Source organism: Petromyzon marinus, chromosome 65, assembly GCF_048934315.1.
Source record: "Petromyzon marinus isolate PM22_M1 ecotype Great Lakes invasive population chromosome 65, UKy_Petmar_22M1.pri1.0, whole genome shotgun sequence".
Taxonomy (NCBI): Eukaryota; Metazoa; Chordata; class Hyperoartia; order Petromyzontiformes; family Petromyzontidae; genus Petromyzon; species Petromyzon marinus.
This window is the reverse complement of record NC_133731.1, coordinates 8587861-8601741: the sequence shown is the minus strand read 5'-3', so window position 1 is coordinate 8601741 and position 13881 is coordinate 8587861. Positions and strand designations below refer to the sequence as shown.

Genomic DNA, 13881 nt, shown 5'->3' with positions numbered 1-13881 from the left:
CTGAACAAGGCAGCACAGTGATCTCATAATGCCTGTGCCGGTCTGTATAAACACGCACGAGTGAGTGAGTGAGTGAATTTGGTCAAGGTTGCATCTTTGTAGTAGTGTAGCGGTTCGCGCACTGTGCTATAAACCTGGTTTACCAGAGTTCAATTCCTGCTCACGGCAAACATCAGGGACAGATTATCTGAACTGGTCATGGACCTTTCTGTAGGTCGACTTCGCCTCAAATGAGAACCTCGGTGCAGTGTGTATACATCACCACTGGGGAGACAATGGCGGCCGAGCGTGGTGATGACTATGCAGCCCCTCGTGTGCCGTGCCGGCCTTCATAGGTGCTGCTACTCGCTATAACAACACTTGCCCCAACAGTCTGTTAAGGCTACACGGGGGATCTTTGTCTCTGTGTCTCTGCGTCCTCACCCTGAGGCCCAGCTCCACGTTCTCCCCTCCGTACACCTGCATGCCTTCATCCAGAAACCCGATCTCCTCCAGGTAGCTCTTGCTGGCCGCCATGCAGCCCATCACAATTGGACTCCTGGGGGGGGGGGGGGGGGGTGGTCAAAGCAACTTGAGTGAACTTGGCAAGCGAAAGGACTTTGAATGCCACATGCAACGGAGACATCATTCACTAGATTCAATATTTTTAATTTAACCAGGTGTAGTGTTTTGAAAAATACTCACACTAACATATTGTAACAAGTCACCTGCTTACACTTTATTCACCTGTTCTTGCGCCAGTTATAGGCACTCCTGTAACTATTTGTACGGTCACATATACTTAACATCTCCCCGCTCTCATCTATTCTGCACCTCGCTTATCCTGCACTCAGCAGCTCTGCTCTCAGCCACTCTGCACACAGCAGCTTCACACCCAGCGACTCAGCACACAGCGTCTCCACACTCAGCATTTCCGCACACAGCGTCTCCACACTCGGCAACTCCGCACACAGCAGCTTCACACCCAGCGACTCCGCACACAGCGTCTTCGCACCCAGCGACTCCACACACAGCGTCTCCACACTCAGCAACTCCGCACACAGCGTCTCCACACTCAGCAACTCTGCACACAGCGTCTCCACACTCGGCAACTCCGAACACAGCGTCTCCACACTCAGCAACTCCGCACACAGCGTCTTCGCACCCAGAGACTCCGCACACAGCGTCTTCACACCCAGCAACTCCGTGCACATAGAGATTCCGCACACAGCATCTTTGCATCTCCACCACTGCCCTCACCTACACTCTCTCAGACCCCTTCACCCGTCTGTCCCGGGCGGGGGGTTCAGCCAACACCCGCCCGGCGACGGCGTGAGGGTTGAGGTCCCGGTGACGGCTGGAGTGGCAGCGGCGAGATGTCTTCACTCTTGGTTCCTGGCAACAACTCCCCTCGCCAGGCTGGCGCCAGTTGTCCCATTAATCTCTTATCATCACCCCCCATCTCCCATCTCCTAGACGCCAACCTAAGGTCACAGCGTAGCACCTGTTCGACCTCGGTTGCACCCGCTTCTCCCCTTAACTACTGGCGGTTTGTCTGTGCAAACCTCATGTAGCAACCCGCACACCTGTTTGCCCTCAGTTGCACCCACTTAACTGTGCCCACCGCATATTTCTCTCCTCTACACAGGTAAGGCACCACTGATCTATGCAGCTCTTTGTTCAGAAACGACTTGGCTATCACACACCGAAGTGGATTATCAAGTGAACATTTATAGTAACCAAATACTCTAAAAACGCACGTTTCTAAATGTGGAGGTAAAAACCGGTGGACCCGGAGACAGATCCACGCGACCATGGGGAGAGAGACACCGCAAACTCCGAAATCTACAGCAAGCGTCAGGGTCAGGATCGAACCAACAACCTTCTGCATGCCTGGGGAGGTATTCAACATCTCCTAGCCACCTCAGTCCGTGCGGGCGTGCGACTCACCTAATGGGGGCCGTGGGGTCCTTGTTGGTGATCCACTCGAGGGGAGGCTCTCTGTAGGTGCACCACAGCTGCCAGGTGAACGTCTGTGCCTGCGACTCGTAGCGGTGTACGACGAACGTGTCATAGTGTGTGTTGTCAAACACCGTGGAGACCACCACACGGCGATCCTCCTGGATTCGCGCCAGGATTGGCTCGGCCCTATGGGGAGGGGGGGGGGGAAATCGGTCATCGCCGCTGTCGAGTTTAACGCTTTTCCCCAACTGAATACAATGGTGATGTTTTGGCTCTATACGGTTTACCAAATGAGGTCTGTTTTCCAGAAAACGCGGCAGTGTTTCAGCAATACACGGTTTGACGTTGCTAGGATTCTCATCTCGGCATTGACAATTGGTGCCATGAGAGTGCTGCATCAATTGGAAGGCAAGAATGAATCGGGAGTGAGAACGATTTATTTACCATGCGTGTTTTTTTTGTGTGATAATGTAACACTCAACACACACAACGGCACGATGCAAATGTTAACACACATTGCTCCTATAACGCAGTGGTAGTTGCGTTCCTAAATACACCGTGTTATGGAAAAATTGCGTTATAATAAATATATAATATAGGATGAAGCACAGTCCACAATAATGCGTGAGATGCGAATGCAGGCTGAACAAATACTGAGGCACGTGGGTAGCATCTAGAAGCATCCAGCAGCATGTCAATGCCTTGTGTGATGCTTCGCTGAGGTAGCTATACAAACTACTTATTCTTACTCATGCGACGTACACTTGAATCACATCATATCCAATTCATATCCGCGTTATGAAAAATGTGTTCCCTGATACATTCATCACGTTATATCAAATTCACAGAATGAAAACAACACGCACTATAGAAGAACTGACTGTAGAAAAGGTTTTTCTTTCACACCGTACATCGCCAACTATGCTAATCGGAGATGCAAATGCACAGCACAAATTATTCACACATTGCCGATTGCATTTAGCCATCCAGTCATTAATGTGCCATCCAGTCACCGATAGGCCGTAAACATTGGGGAAATTCAACGTCAACATACAAAGCGACGTTTTTTCACTGAATCTGCTCTGAGCTTCATCAGGCGATGGAACTGGGGATTCAAAGCGGACTGCGACCCTCAAGGGAATGGCGCCACCTCCGTGATCGCCCCACCCCCCCCCCCCCCCCATGATCCGTAAATCAAATAAATCACTCGACGCCGGTGTATGGCAGCGAGAGCAGTTTATGTGAATGCTGCTGCAAGAGATTGCACGTTTGGCACAACGGTCCTTCGCTGACTATGCTGTGATGAATGAATGAATGCTTCATCAGATGTTTCTTTTCTCTGAGTCAAGAAGAGTCTGAAGCCACTTGGCGACCAAGATTGTCAATCGAAATGTGTTTATTTATTTTTGCAGAGAGAGAGTTTGGGACCCATGCCTTGGGTGCATCTCTTAGCCACATGTGCTCACGGCACAACAGGTGTCCGGGCTGCCATGTTAACTCATGGCGGGACCCTGGAGTCCCGAATAAATGGAAGTCAAAATCGTAATTGATTCATTTATTTTTGGCAACTCCGTCCCACCGCGCACATAAACGCCGCGACCCACCTGGGGCGGATCATTCTGTTGTCGTGTCGTCCAAGCGCAGCGAGGACGAATGCGCAGAAGAAACAAAACTTTGAAACTTTTATTAGTGCATTGTGTAGAGCTCGTCGAGAGGAATAGATTCCCGTATTGTTCGCCTTCAACAGACATAAAATTACGTCGCAACGCAGTTTATGCGAGAGCCGGGAGCTTATGGGACCCCGGGGTCACGTCATAAGGTTCATGTAATGCCCAACAGTGGCCACCGGTACCCCTAGCCCGAGTCAAAAATGGAAAGGCCCAAAAAGTAGAAATGGGCCGAGCCATTGCTGGAGAGATTTCAGGACTCACCAGCTGGAGAGAGTTCGGGACTCACCAGCCAACGGGGAACTACTAGTTAGCTGGCTGGCGCACAGTCAGAGAGATGTGTGCGGTGGTGATGTCACTGCTGCACATCTGCACAATGACGTCACCACGCATTCCACAGCCCTTGAGCTGGATGTGTCACGCTTTGATGCCATCACGCCTTCCCCCACCCACCCCACCCACCCTCCAGAATGGCCCAATGCTGGTTCTGATGATCAATGGAACTCACGGTGCAAAGTGTCACGGCACAGCGGACTCACCACCCGGAGAGAGTTTGGCACTCACCATCCAATGGGGAACTCCACATGGGCGTCCATGACGGCCACCACGGGCCCTGAGGCTGCTCGGATGCCGGTGACACGCGACGCGCTGAGGCCCCTCCGTGCCGTGTGCCGCTCTAGCCGGAATTTCACATGGTCGTACTTGCGGCCCAGCTCCTTGACGAGGGAGTCGAACCCTTCCTGCAGGTCATCTGCGAAGTGGTGACAACATCGTCAACCCCCGTGGCAGCCGTGTTACATGGGGCCATGACCGAGAGGCCTTTCACCAGATTCGGGTGAAGAGGGCGGTGCACGGAAATAATGATGCCTCGGTTTGATTCCAGATTCGGGCAGTCTTCTACGTGGAGTTTGTTTTGGGGCCTCTCCGTTTGGCACGTAACTTACTCACTCACTCTCGCACTCATTGGTATATTTGGAGTTTGCATCTCTCTCTCCCTGTGGTTGGGTGGATTGTTATCCAGGCCCTCCGGTTTTTCCCTCCAAATTTAGAAACATGCATTGAGAGTATTTGGCTGCTTTAAATTTGCACGTAATAAGCCACTTCATTGGGATATCATGTATGGCCAGGTCGCTCCTGAAAAAGAGCTATATAGCTCAGTGGGCCTTACTTGGTGAAATAAAACATAGTTTAGTTGTTAAATAATTTTAGTTTATTTAATAATTCACGAATGAATTAACTCACACACTTGCTCATTTATCCACTCCCACCCACTCAATTCCCACCCACCCAGTTCCCACCCACCCACAGAGCCACCCACTCACCGACCTACCCACCCACACAATCCCCACCTGCCCTCTCGGGTTGCCACCAGCCCGGAAACATACATTGTTTGTTAAGGAGGTGGGAATTTATTTGTGCTGCCGAAATCTGATACCAGAATTGCATTGACCCTTGCTGTAGGAAATCCGCCGGGCTGACAGAGAGAGAGATCCATCATGGAGTATAACAGCGCCTCGCAGCTGTCTCTCTCCTCCCTCCTCCGTTCCAACCATGGATGGACTCGTCCATCTGAACGGGGCTCGTAGCTGTCCGTGGTGCTGAAGTTGCGGGTAAGAATCCACCCATTTTTTCGCCACGTAGCATTGTGATATATAACGACTTATTGTTGGTAGCTCAGCTGATTGGAGAATATATATAGAGTTTATTGATAACATTGAGGTAGTTTATATTTTAGTTTTTATTGGTTATATGGTATTCATTATATAGTGTAGTGTATACCCAGTTACTGTTAATACCTCAGCTTATTGAAGAATATATTGAGTACATTTATTATATTTATGTAATTTAGACTTAGGTTTTTTCACATCAGTTTACTGTATGATAGTTGAGTTGTGGCAGCCCCTTAAGCGTCCATGTACTAGGTGCCTCTGTGGATGTTGACTTTAACACAGCTATTTCTATGACCAGTCACAAGCTAATCCCTCAGTTATTTCAATGCTAAATTCTCCTGTTTGATTTGTACTAGGTGCCTCTGTGGATGTGTAGGCTTTGACGTTAACATAGCCATTTCTGTGACCAGTCACAAGCTAATCACTCAGCTATTTCAATGCTATATTCTCCTGTTTGATTTGTACTAGGTGCCTCTGTGGATGTGTAGGCTTTGACTTTAACATAGCCATTTCTGTGACCAGTCACAAGCTAATCCCTCAGCTATTTCAATGCTAAATTCTCCTGTTTGATATGTAAACCCCTTTGTCAAGGTGCCTCACTTCTCTAAACCAGCTTAAAAGATGCTACGAATCTTGACAACGTTCAATGAAGCTCTGTCATCCCGACAGGTTTGTTCCTTTCACCTGAAGAAGGCCACTTGTGTTGTGGCCGAAACGTCGTGAGAATTTTATTGTGTTATTTTTTTTTTAATTCTCATTCTACGTGACTTTACCGAAAGAACCAAAGAAGATGAATCCTTGCAGTCACGAAAGCTTTTAATCGAATTTTAGATCCATCTCTCTTTCAGTTTTCTCTGTGGGGGCGGAGGTGGAGGACGAGGTGGAGGAGGAATTGGAGAACGAGGTGGAAGATTACGAGGTCAAGAATTAGTAAGTGGAGGATTAGGAGGTGGAGAATTCGGTGGTAGAAAATTAGGAGGTTCAGGTGTAGGAGGAGAAGGTTGAGGTGGCATCCCTGCAGCTCTCACCATAGTCGCTGCAGTCATCGACGAGGATGATCTCCTTGAGGAGGTGGTGCGGCGTGTTGCGCACGGCGGAGGTGACGGCGCGCAGCAGGATGGAGACGGCCTCGTTATAGAAGATCAGCACCAGGCTGAGAGCCGGCAGCTCCGACGGGTACCGCTTGGAGCTGCAGCTGGGGTGAGGCACGGGAAAGGGGAAGTATGGTCAAACGATCCCCGGGACCAATTTTTTAAAAATAAATCAAGTAACAAGAGGGACGACAATGAAGCGAGTAGAAATCATAGACAAGAAACAACCAATTACAAATCGCCAATCAAGATCCAACATGTTTAGTCAATTTTGGTGACCCAGGTCATGATTGCAAATGAGACTCATCCTGGCCTCTTGATTTCTCAACTTGTTAACATCATTATCATGGGTTATCCCTCGAAATCGAGGATTGTCTTCCATAGAAAAGTTGTATTATCTGTGGGTCCAAAGATGGCTGAAGAGACAAATCTGGGATTGACAGATTTTGCCACAGCTTAGGCACATGTGTACAGAAAGAGTGATGGATGTAACTGGGTTGGTAAGGCGGGCTACAACAGGCAGCGTTGATCGTACTTTTCTAGCGCTTTGAGATGTCTCCTGTATATTATCTACGTCTCAGCTCCATACAGTAAGGTAAAGATTACGACTGCTTTATAAACCAGGATTTTGGGTTTGGACCTGATGTCACGTTCTTCAAACTACCTTTTCCTCAGCCAACCAAAAGCTACACTTGCACATTTAAGGCAATTTTGTATTTCTTTGTCGATGTCAGCATTCTGTGAAAGAAGGCTTCCAAGGTATGGCAAATGCTCAACATTTTCCAGAGTCTAACCATGGATGTAGATTATTGGAGCTGGGAACTGCCCATTGAGAACTGGTTGATGGATGACCTTAGTCTTTAAAATATTAAGAGTCAGTCCCATTTTCTCATATGCCTCAGTACAAGTTTTGACAATTGCCTGAAGATCCGCTTCTCAGTCGGGAACAAATAACAGCATCGTCAGCATACTAGAACTCAACAACTGCTGCCAGGATGGTCTTAATTTTAGATAGAAATTGGTTGATGTTGAACAGCTTAACATCCATTCGGAAGTTTAGCTCCACTCCTGCTCGAAATTTTCCAGTAATTATCTATAGTGTCATAGCGAGGAATATTGAAAAGAGTGTTGGGTCGATGACAGAGCCTTGTTTGACTCCAGTCTTAACTTCAAAATGGTCTGAGAAGGATCCATTACGAAAAATCACTGCTCACAGACCATCATGCAGCAGGTGACAAAATGGTGACACATTTCAGTGGACATCCATACTTTTGAAGGATACTCCACAGAGCTTCTCGTTTGACAGAATCAAAGGCTTTCATGAGGTCAAAGAAGGTCATGTAGAGAGGTTTGGGTTGTCCCTGACATGTGTCCTGCAGTTGACAGGCAGTAAAGATAAAGTCATTTGTGCCTCTCGATGGCCTAAACCCACATTGGGATTCTGGGAGGAGTTCATCAGCAAGTGGCAGTAGACGGTTCAGGAGAGATCTGGCAATGATCTTTCTTGCAGTGGACAGCAAGGCGATCCCCCCTGTAATTTCCACAATCGGATTTATGTTTTTCTTAAAGATTGTCACAATAATGGAATTCCTGAGGTCGTTTGGGATTTCCTCGTATTTTCAAATCTTTAAGATGAGACCTTGGAGCCATAATCTGAGCTCCTCTCCCACTTGTTTGAACATTTCAGCAGGGATTCTATCAACTCAAGATGCATTTTGTTCTTCATCATTTGAATGGTTTCCTCACTTCAATGGTTTTGGGAGAATCCAAGCTCATTTCTGATTAGGTGTTGTGGGATGGAGCCAAAAACTCTGCCATCGACGAACGAGTCTCGATTGAGAATATTTTCTAAATTATCCTTCTCTCCTAGATTTGAAGCATTCGTGACTGCAAGGATTCATACTCTTTGGTTTTATTCGGTAAAGTCACGTAGGTAAAATAAAATAAAACAATTAAATCACGACGTTTTGGAGGCAACACAAGCTTCCGTCTTCAGGTGGAAAAGTCACAGCAGAATATCTGTGTCAAGTGCACAGCTCTGAGACGATCGGGTTTATATATAGGTTAAGGAGGGGGGGGGAGCCAGAAAGGGAACGTGGGTGAGTGGGAGGGCTGAGTTAAGCCGCCTTTTGTTATGCTGCAGGGGGGTTCGGGGGGAGGCGAGGGCGTGCGAGTACGCCCCATTTTTGAAAACGAAAGAAGCAGCTAAAGTTTGACATACCACCACTGAAAATGGCTGTACAATTAAAAGGCAGCTAACGTTTGACTTGATTTATAACATCTTTCCAATAGTTGCTTAATTTGAAACCATCCTCTCGGTTGAAGTTGCGTCTGTGTTTGTATATCTGGATGGCCTCGTGGACAAATCTCTGGTAATAGCCGGGAGGTTTGCAGAGTACCTTGGTATCGGAGAAAATAATATCATGATAACCCACAGCGTTGTAACAGTGATCAGCTACGGCAGAAGAGTTCGTTCTGCCATGTTTTAAATCTGATTTGTGCTCGCGAATTCGGTCAGATATATGTCGTTTCGTCTCCCCGATATAGCGGTCACCGCAGGTACAACTCAATTTTGTAAACACCGGGGTACTGTAAGTCAGGAATGACATCCTTTACGATGGGATCAGATCACGGATTTTGTGTACTGTGTTGAACCGGACCTGGATCTTGTGTTTATTTAGAATTTTGGAAATCTTTTTAGTAACGCCTGCTATGTATGGTAATGTGATGATTTTGATCAGAGTATCAAGTGGTTCTTTCTGTATGGTGGGAGAAACAGCTTGGCGGATGGTATGGTCAGAGTATGCGTTCATCTTGAGGGCCAGATGTACATGTTTTAATTCACTGGTCAGGTGGTGTTGGTCAGAAATGCAATGAGCCCTATGGTATAACGTTTTGATGAGAGAATTCTTCTGAGTCGGGTGGTGGTGGGAATCAGGTTTCAAGTAGGAATCTGTGTGGGTGGGCGTCCTGTAAACAGAATGTCCCAAAGAGCCATCAGACCTCCTCTCAAACAAAACATCCAAGAATGGCAGCTTGCCATCTTTCTCCACTTCCATGGTGAATTTGATGGAAGGGTGTCTGGAATTGATCTGGTCTAGGAAAAGGTTCAAAGCTGGGAGGCCATGTGGCCAAATTACCAAAGTATCATCCACATATCTCTTCCACAGGGAAGGACTGAGTGTGGGTGTCTGGATGGTGTCTGATTCAAATTTCTCCATGAAAACATTGGCTATCACTGGTGATAAGGGGGAACCCATAGGGGTACCATCATTTTGTTTGTAGAAGGTGCCATTCCAAGTAAAGTAGGTGTTGGTGAGGCAGTGCCTAACCAGCACAGGTACATCGGAGTCCAGTCCATGTTGGACCAAATCTTCAATTATTGTTATGGTATCAGGTACTGGGACCTTGGTGAACAGAGAGACCACATCAAAGCTGACGAGGATATCGTCAGGAGACAGTACAATGTCTTTGATCATAGAAACCAATTGGGTAGAGTTAAGTACTGCTGAGGTGGTCTTGCCAGTGAAGGGAAGCAGAGTATCTGACAGAAAACGGGCCAGCTTGTAGGTAGGGGAGTTGATCGTGGACACGATGAGTCATAGTGGGGTACCTTCTTTATGGATCTTGGGAAGACCATAGAATCTGGGAGGTCTTGCAGCGGAGGGTTTTAGGCAGGGACGTTTGGTTGGTTCGATTAGGGAAGTCGAACTAGTGATGATCTTGTTGGTTTTTATCGTTAGGCTGTTAGTAGGGTCATTTTTTATTTTTGAGTAACTCCCATCATTGAGTAGGTCCTGGATTTTGTTGTTGTATGAGTTTTTATCCATAATGACAGTGGCATTGCCTTTGTCGGCCGAGAGGATGACTATATCATCTCTTTTTTTTTAATTCGCGAGTTCAGAGCGTTCATTTTTGCTGATGTTGCTAATGGGTTTCTTAACATTCTTAAGAATAGTGGCTATTTCAGCTCTCGCAACGTCTGCTTGGATGTGTCCTATGCCTTTGAGGGCTACATCGACCTGAGAGATGATATCCTCTACTGGTATATGTTTTGCTGTCACCTTTTCCTAGACCACATCAATTCCAGACATCCTTCCATCAAATTCACCATGGAAATGGAGAAAGATGGCAAGCTGCCATTCTTGGATGTTCTTTTTGAGAGGAGGTCTGATGGCTCTTTGGGACATTCTGTTTACAGGAAGCCCACCCACACAGACTCCTACTTGAAACCTGATTCCCACCAACCACCCAACTCAGAAGAGTTCTCTCATCAAAACGTTATACCATAGGGCTCATTGCATTTCTGACCGACACCACCTGACCAGTGAATTAAAACATGTACATCTGGCCCTCAAGATGAACGGATACTCTGACCGTACCATCCGCCAAGCTGTTTCTCCCACCATACAGAAACAACCACTTGATACTCCGATCAAAATCATCACATTACCATACATAGCAGGCATTACTAAAAAGATTTCCAAAATTCTAAACAAACACAAGATCCAGGTCCAGTTCAACACAATACACATAATCCGTGATCTGATCCCATCCGTAAAAGATGTCATTCCTGACTTACAATACCCCGGTGTTTACAAATTGAGTTATAACTGCGGTGACTGCTATATCGGGGAGACGAAACGACATATATCTGACCGAATTCGCGAGCACAAATCAGATTTAAAACACGGCAGAACGAACTCTTTTACCTTAGCTGATCACTGTTACAACGCTGTGGGTTATCATGATATTGTTTTCTCCGATACCAAGGTACTCTGCAAACCTCCCGGCTATTACCAGAGATTTGTCCACGAGGCCATCCAGATATACAAACACAGACACAACTTCAACCGAGAGGATGGTTTCAAATTAAGCAACCATTGGAAAGATGTTATAAATCAAGTCAAACGTTAGCTGCCTTTCAATTGTACAGCAATTTTCAGTGGTGGTATGCCAAACTTTAGCTGCTTCTTTCGTTTTCAAAAAGGGGCGTACTCGCACGCCATTGCTTAATCGAGTCCTTTAGACCTTCAACATTGACCTTCTGTCGGCATCTCTTCCACCAGTTTTATGGACATGATTGAGCAGATGAGTCCCTGATAATGCCGACAATCACCAGCTTCTATAACACAGCCTGGGTGATGCAGACATCTTTGTGATCCCGGGCACAAACAATTATGTCATTGATTAAGTGTCAATGGTTAGATCGTGGATGTTGCCATTATGTTATATATTTGATTTTCTTGCAGAACAGGGTGTTGGTGATGATGAGTCAATGTTTGTGAGCATTTTGTCAAGGGGAGGATACCGTTGGAAATGACTTTCCACACTCCTAAAATCACCACGAAAAATAAGTTTGTCTCCGGCAGGAATGGTAGAAACGACCTGATCAAGGTTGGCCTAAAATTCTTCTTTGGTTTCATCATTGGAGTCAAGAGTTGGGGCATATGCGCTATTGACAGTGGCTCGCCACCAGTTTGAGACGTAGAGTCATGAGGTCCTCACTGATTCCGCTAGGTAACTCGTGAAGCTGATTGATGAGTTCGTTATTGATGGAGAAACCAACTCCGTGCAGCTGCCAATTCCGGCCTGCAGAAGTGGACATCACAGAGCTACCTCTGAGATCCCTTCTTCTTCAATCTAAACACAAACTTTGTGTCTACTTTGTTATCCTACCCCCACACTTCTGATTAGCACGGTTGGCTATGTACGGTGTGAAGGAAGTTCAACATATGTTCATATGGTCCACACACAGTCAAGGGACAGCACTTTTTCACCAGCTATCCCAACCTAACATTTTGGTGATTTCTAAAGTAACTTTTTATAATAGACTCACCCGCCCCTAAAACAGGAACGTGGAATTTCCACCACTGGCTCCGCAGGGCTTCACGCGGGGGATAAGCACGGCGATAGCCCAAGGGCTTTGTAAATATTTGTACCAGCATACAAATGATATTCTGATGTATTTATTGCTGGGGTTGTTGTGCTCCTTTTGCCATTGCTCTTGCTCGTTCAGAGGTGAAGGTGCGAGGTTCCGTGAAAAGTTGAGATCACTGGAGATTAGCGTGGCAATAAAACGGAACAATACAAACGTCGACACATTCTCACGTTTCACAACGAGTGTTTGTCCTGCCAGTAGTGGCTTTTACGAATGCACTTGGTACCCAAGGTGGCTAGGATATATTAATGACCACGCCTGGGTATACAGGAGGTCGTGGGTTCAATCCCGACCCTGACGTCTACTGTATACCTGGAGTTTGCGTCTATCTATCTGTTTCACCGTGGTCGTGTGGATTGGGTTTTCCTCCCCACAGTTAAAATCAACATCACGCGTTTGGAATATTTGGCTGCTGCTAGAAATTTCCCCCCGATGATGATAAGCCACTTTGTAGAGCTGCTATAATTTGTGATAACAAAATATATATTTTAGTTCAGTTCAGTATGTGAAATTGTAGTCTTTGCTCTGCATCTACATCGGCGATATGAAATAAAAAGTAGCGATATGCTCTGATCAACGTGGGCAGTGTCTTGTTGGGCAGGGTAAACTTTCGAGAGCAGCAAACAAACAAGGCTTTTCTTTTATTTTCGATATACAAAAAACCCCAGAGATAAAAATCCGGTTCATCACAGATCCCCATGGCGGCGTATTGCAGTAAGCGTGCACGTGCATTCACGAGCGACAACACGTCCCTGGTTTTGCAATCGTGTTTAATGGGAGCTGAGAGGCAGCCCTCTTACAAGGACGTAGATAGATCTATCGTCACACTGACAGCGATGTGGTTACATAGAGTTAAATGCTCATGATAATGACCAAAGTGAAGATGGTGATGATGACGATTATGACGACAACGACGATGGTGGCGATGATGATGATGATGGCAATGATGGCCATGATAACGTTGCTAATAATGATGGTGGTGATGATGATAATGGCGATGCCAAGCGAGAGTGTGACTCTGAGTGGCGTACCCGGGAGGGCGGTTGTCGGGCACGTCACGGTCGAGGGGCAGCCGGTCGCTCAGGTAGGCGTTGTAGCCGTAGGTGAGGAAGCGGGCGCATGCCTTGCGTTTCTGCCGCGCCGGGAGCTCCTTGCCCCACTCTTTGAATAGCGGGGTCTCGGGATCGGGTACCCACTGGTTCCCCTCGCACACGACCTCTTTCTTCGATGCTCCATCGCTCTTGTGCAATCCTATGCAAAAATCGCGTTTAGGATTCGTGGGCGATGGGGGGTGGGGTAAGAAATGAAACATGGCTCGGTTATCAATCAAATCAATTGTTATCCATAATAAAAGTGTTTTGGTGGGTTAGATCGCGTAAATATAAATGGGTCCTTAAACCCGGCACCACCACCCGACATGGCCAATTAGCAAGGTAAAAAACAAAAACATGAACAAGAAAACATCTTAAAGTGACTATGTGACTTTGTACAAACAGAAAATCCAAGAAAAGACAGCAAAATATTGCAGAAAAAGCACCGTATACCAACGCTGTGTGCAAAAATCCCAGTGG

General features: G+C 46.7%; 1 protein-coding gene across 2 annotated transcripts in view; it reads right to left on the bottom strand.

Annotated features, from left to right (window-relative positions):
• LOC116956392 (polypeptide N-acetylgalactosaminyltransferase 18-like) overlaps positions 1 to 13881 on the bottom strand; it is a 91479-nt gene that overhangs the window by 52932 nt on the left and 24666 nt on the right. Inside the window, exons 3-7 of one of the 2 annotated variants that reach the window (XM_032977980.2) lie at positions 13342 to 13561; positions 6307 to 6473; positions 4173 to 4359; positions 1930 to 2127; positions 424 to 538 (exon numbers count right to left, since the gene is read on the bottom strand). In XM_032977980.2, coding sequence (XP_032833871.1) covers positions 424 to 538; positions 1930 to 2127; positions 4173 to 4359; positions 6307 to 6473; positions 13342 to 13561 — 887 coding nt within the window. The remainder of the gene's footprint in view (positions 1 to 423; positions 539 to 1929; positions 2128 to 4172; positions 4360 to 6306; positions 6474 to 13341; positions 13562 to 13881) is intronic. The other variant, XM_076054348.1, reaches the window with a different exon arrangement.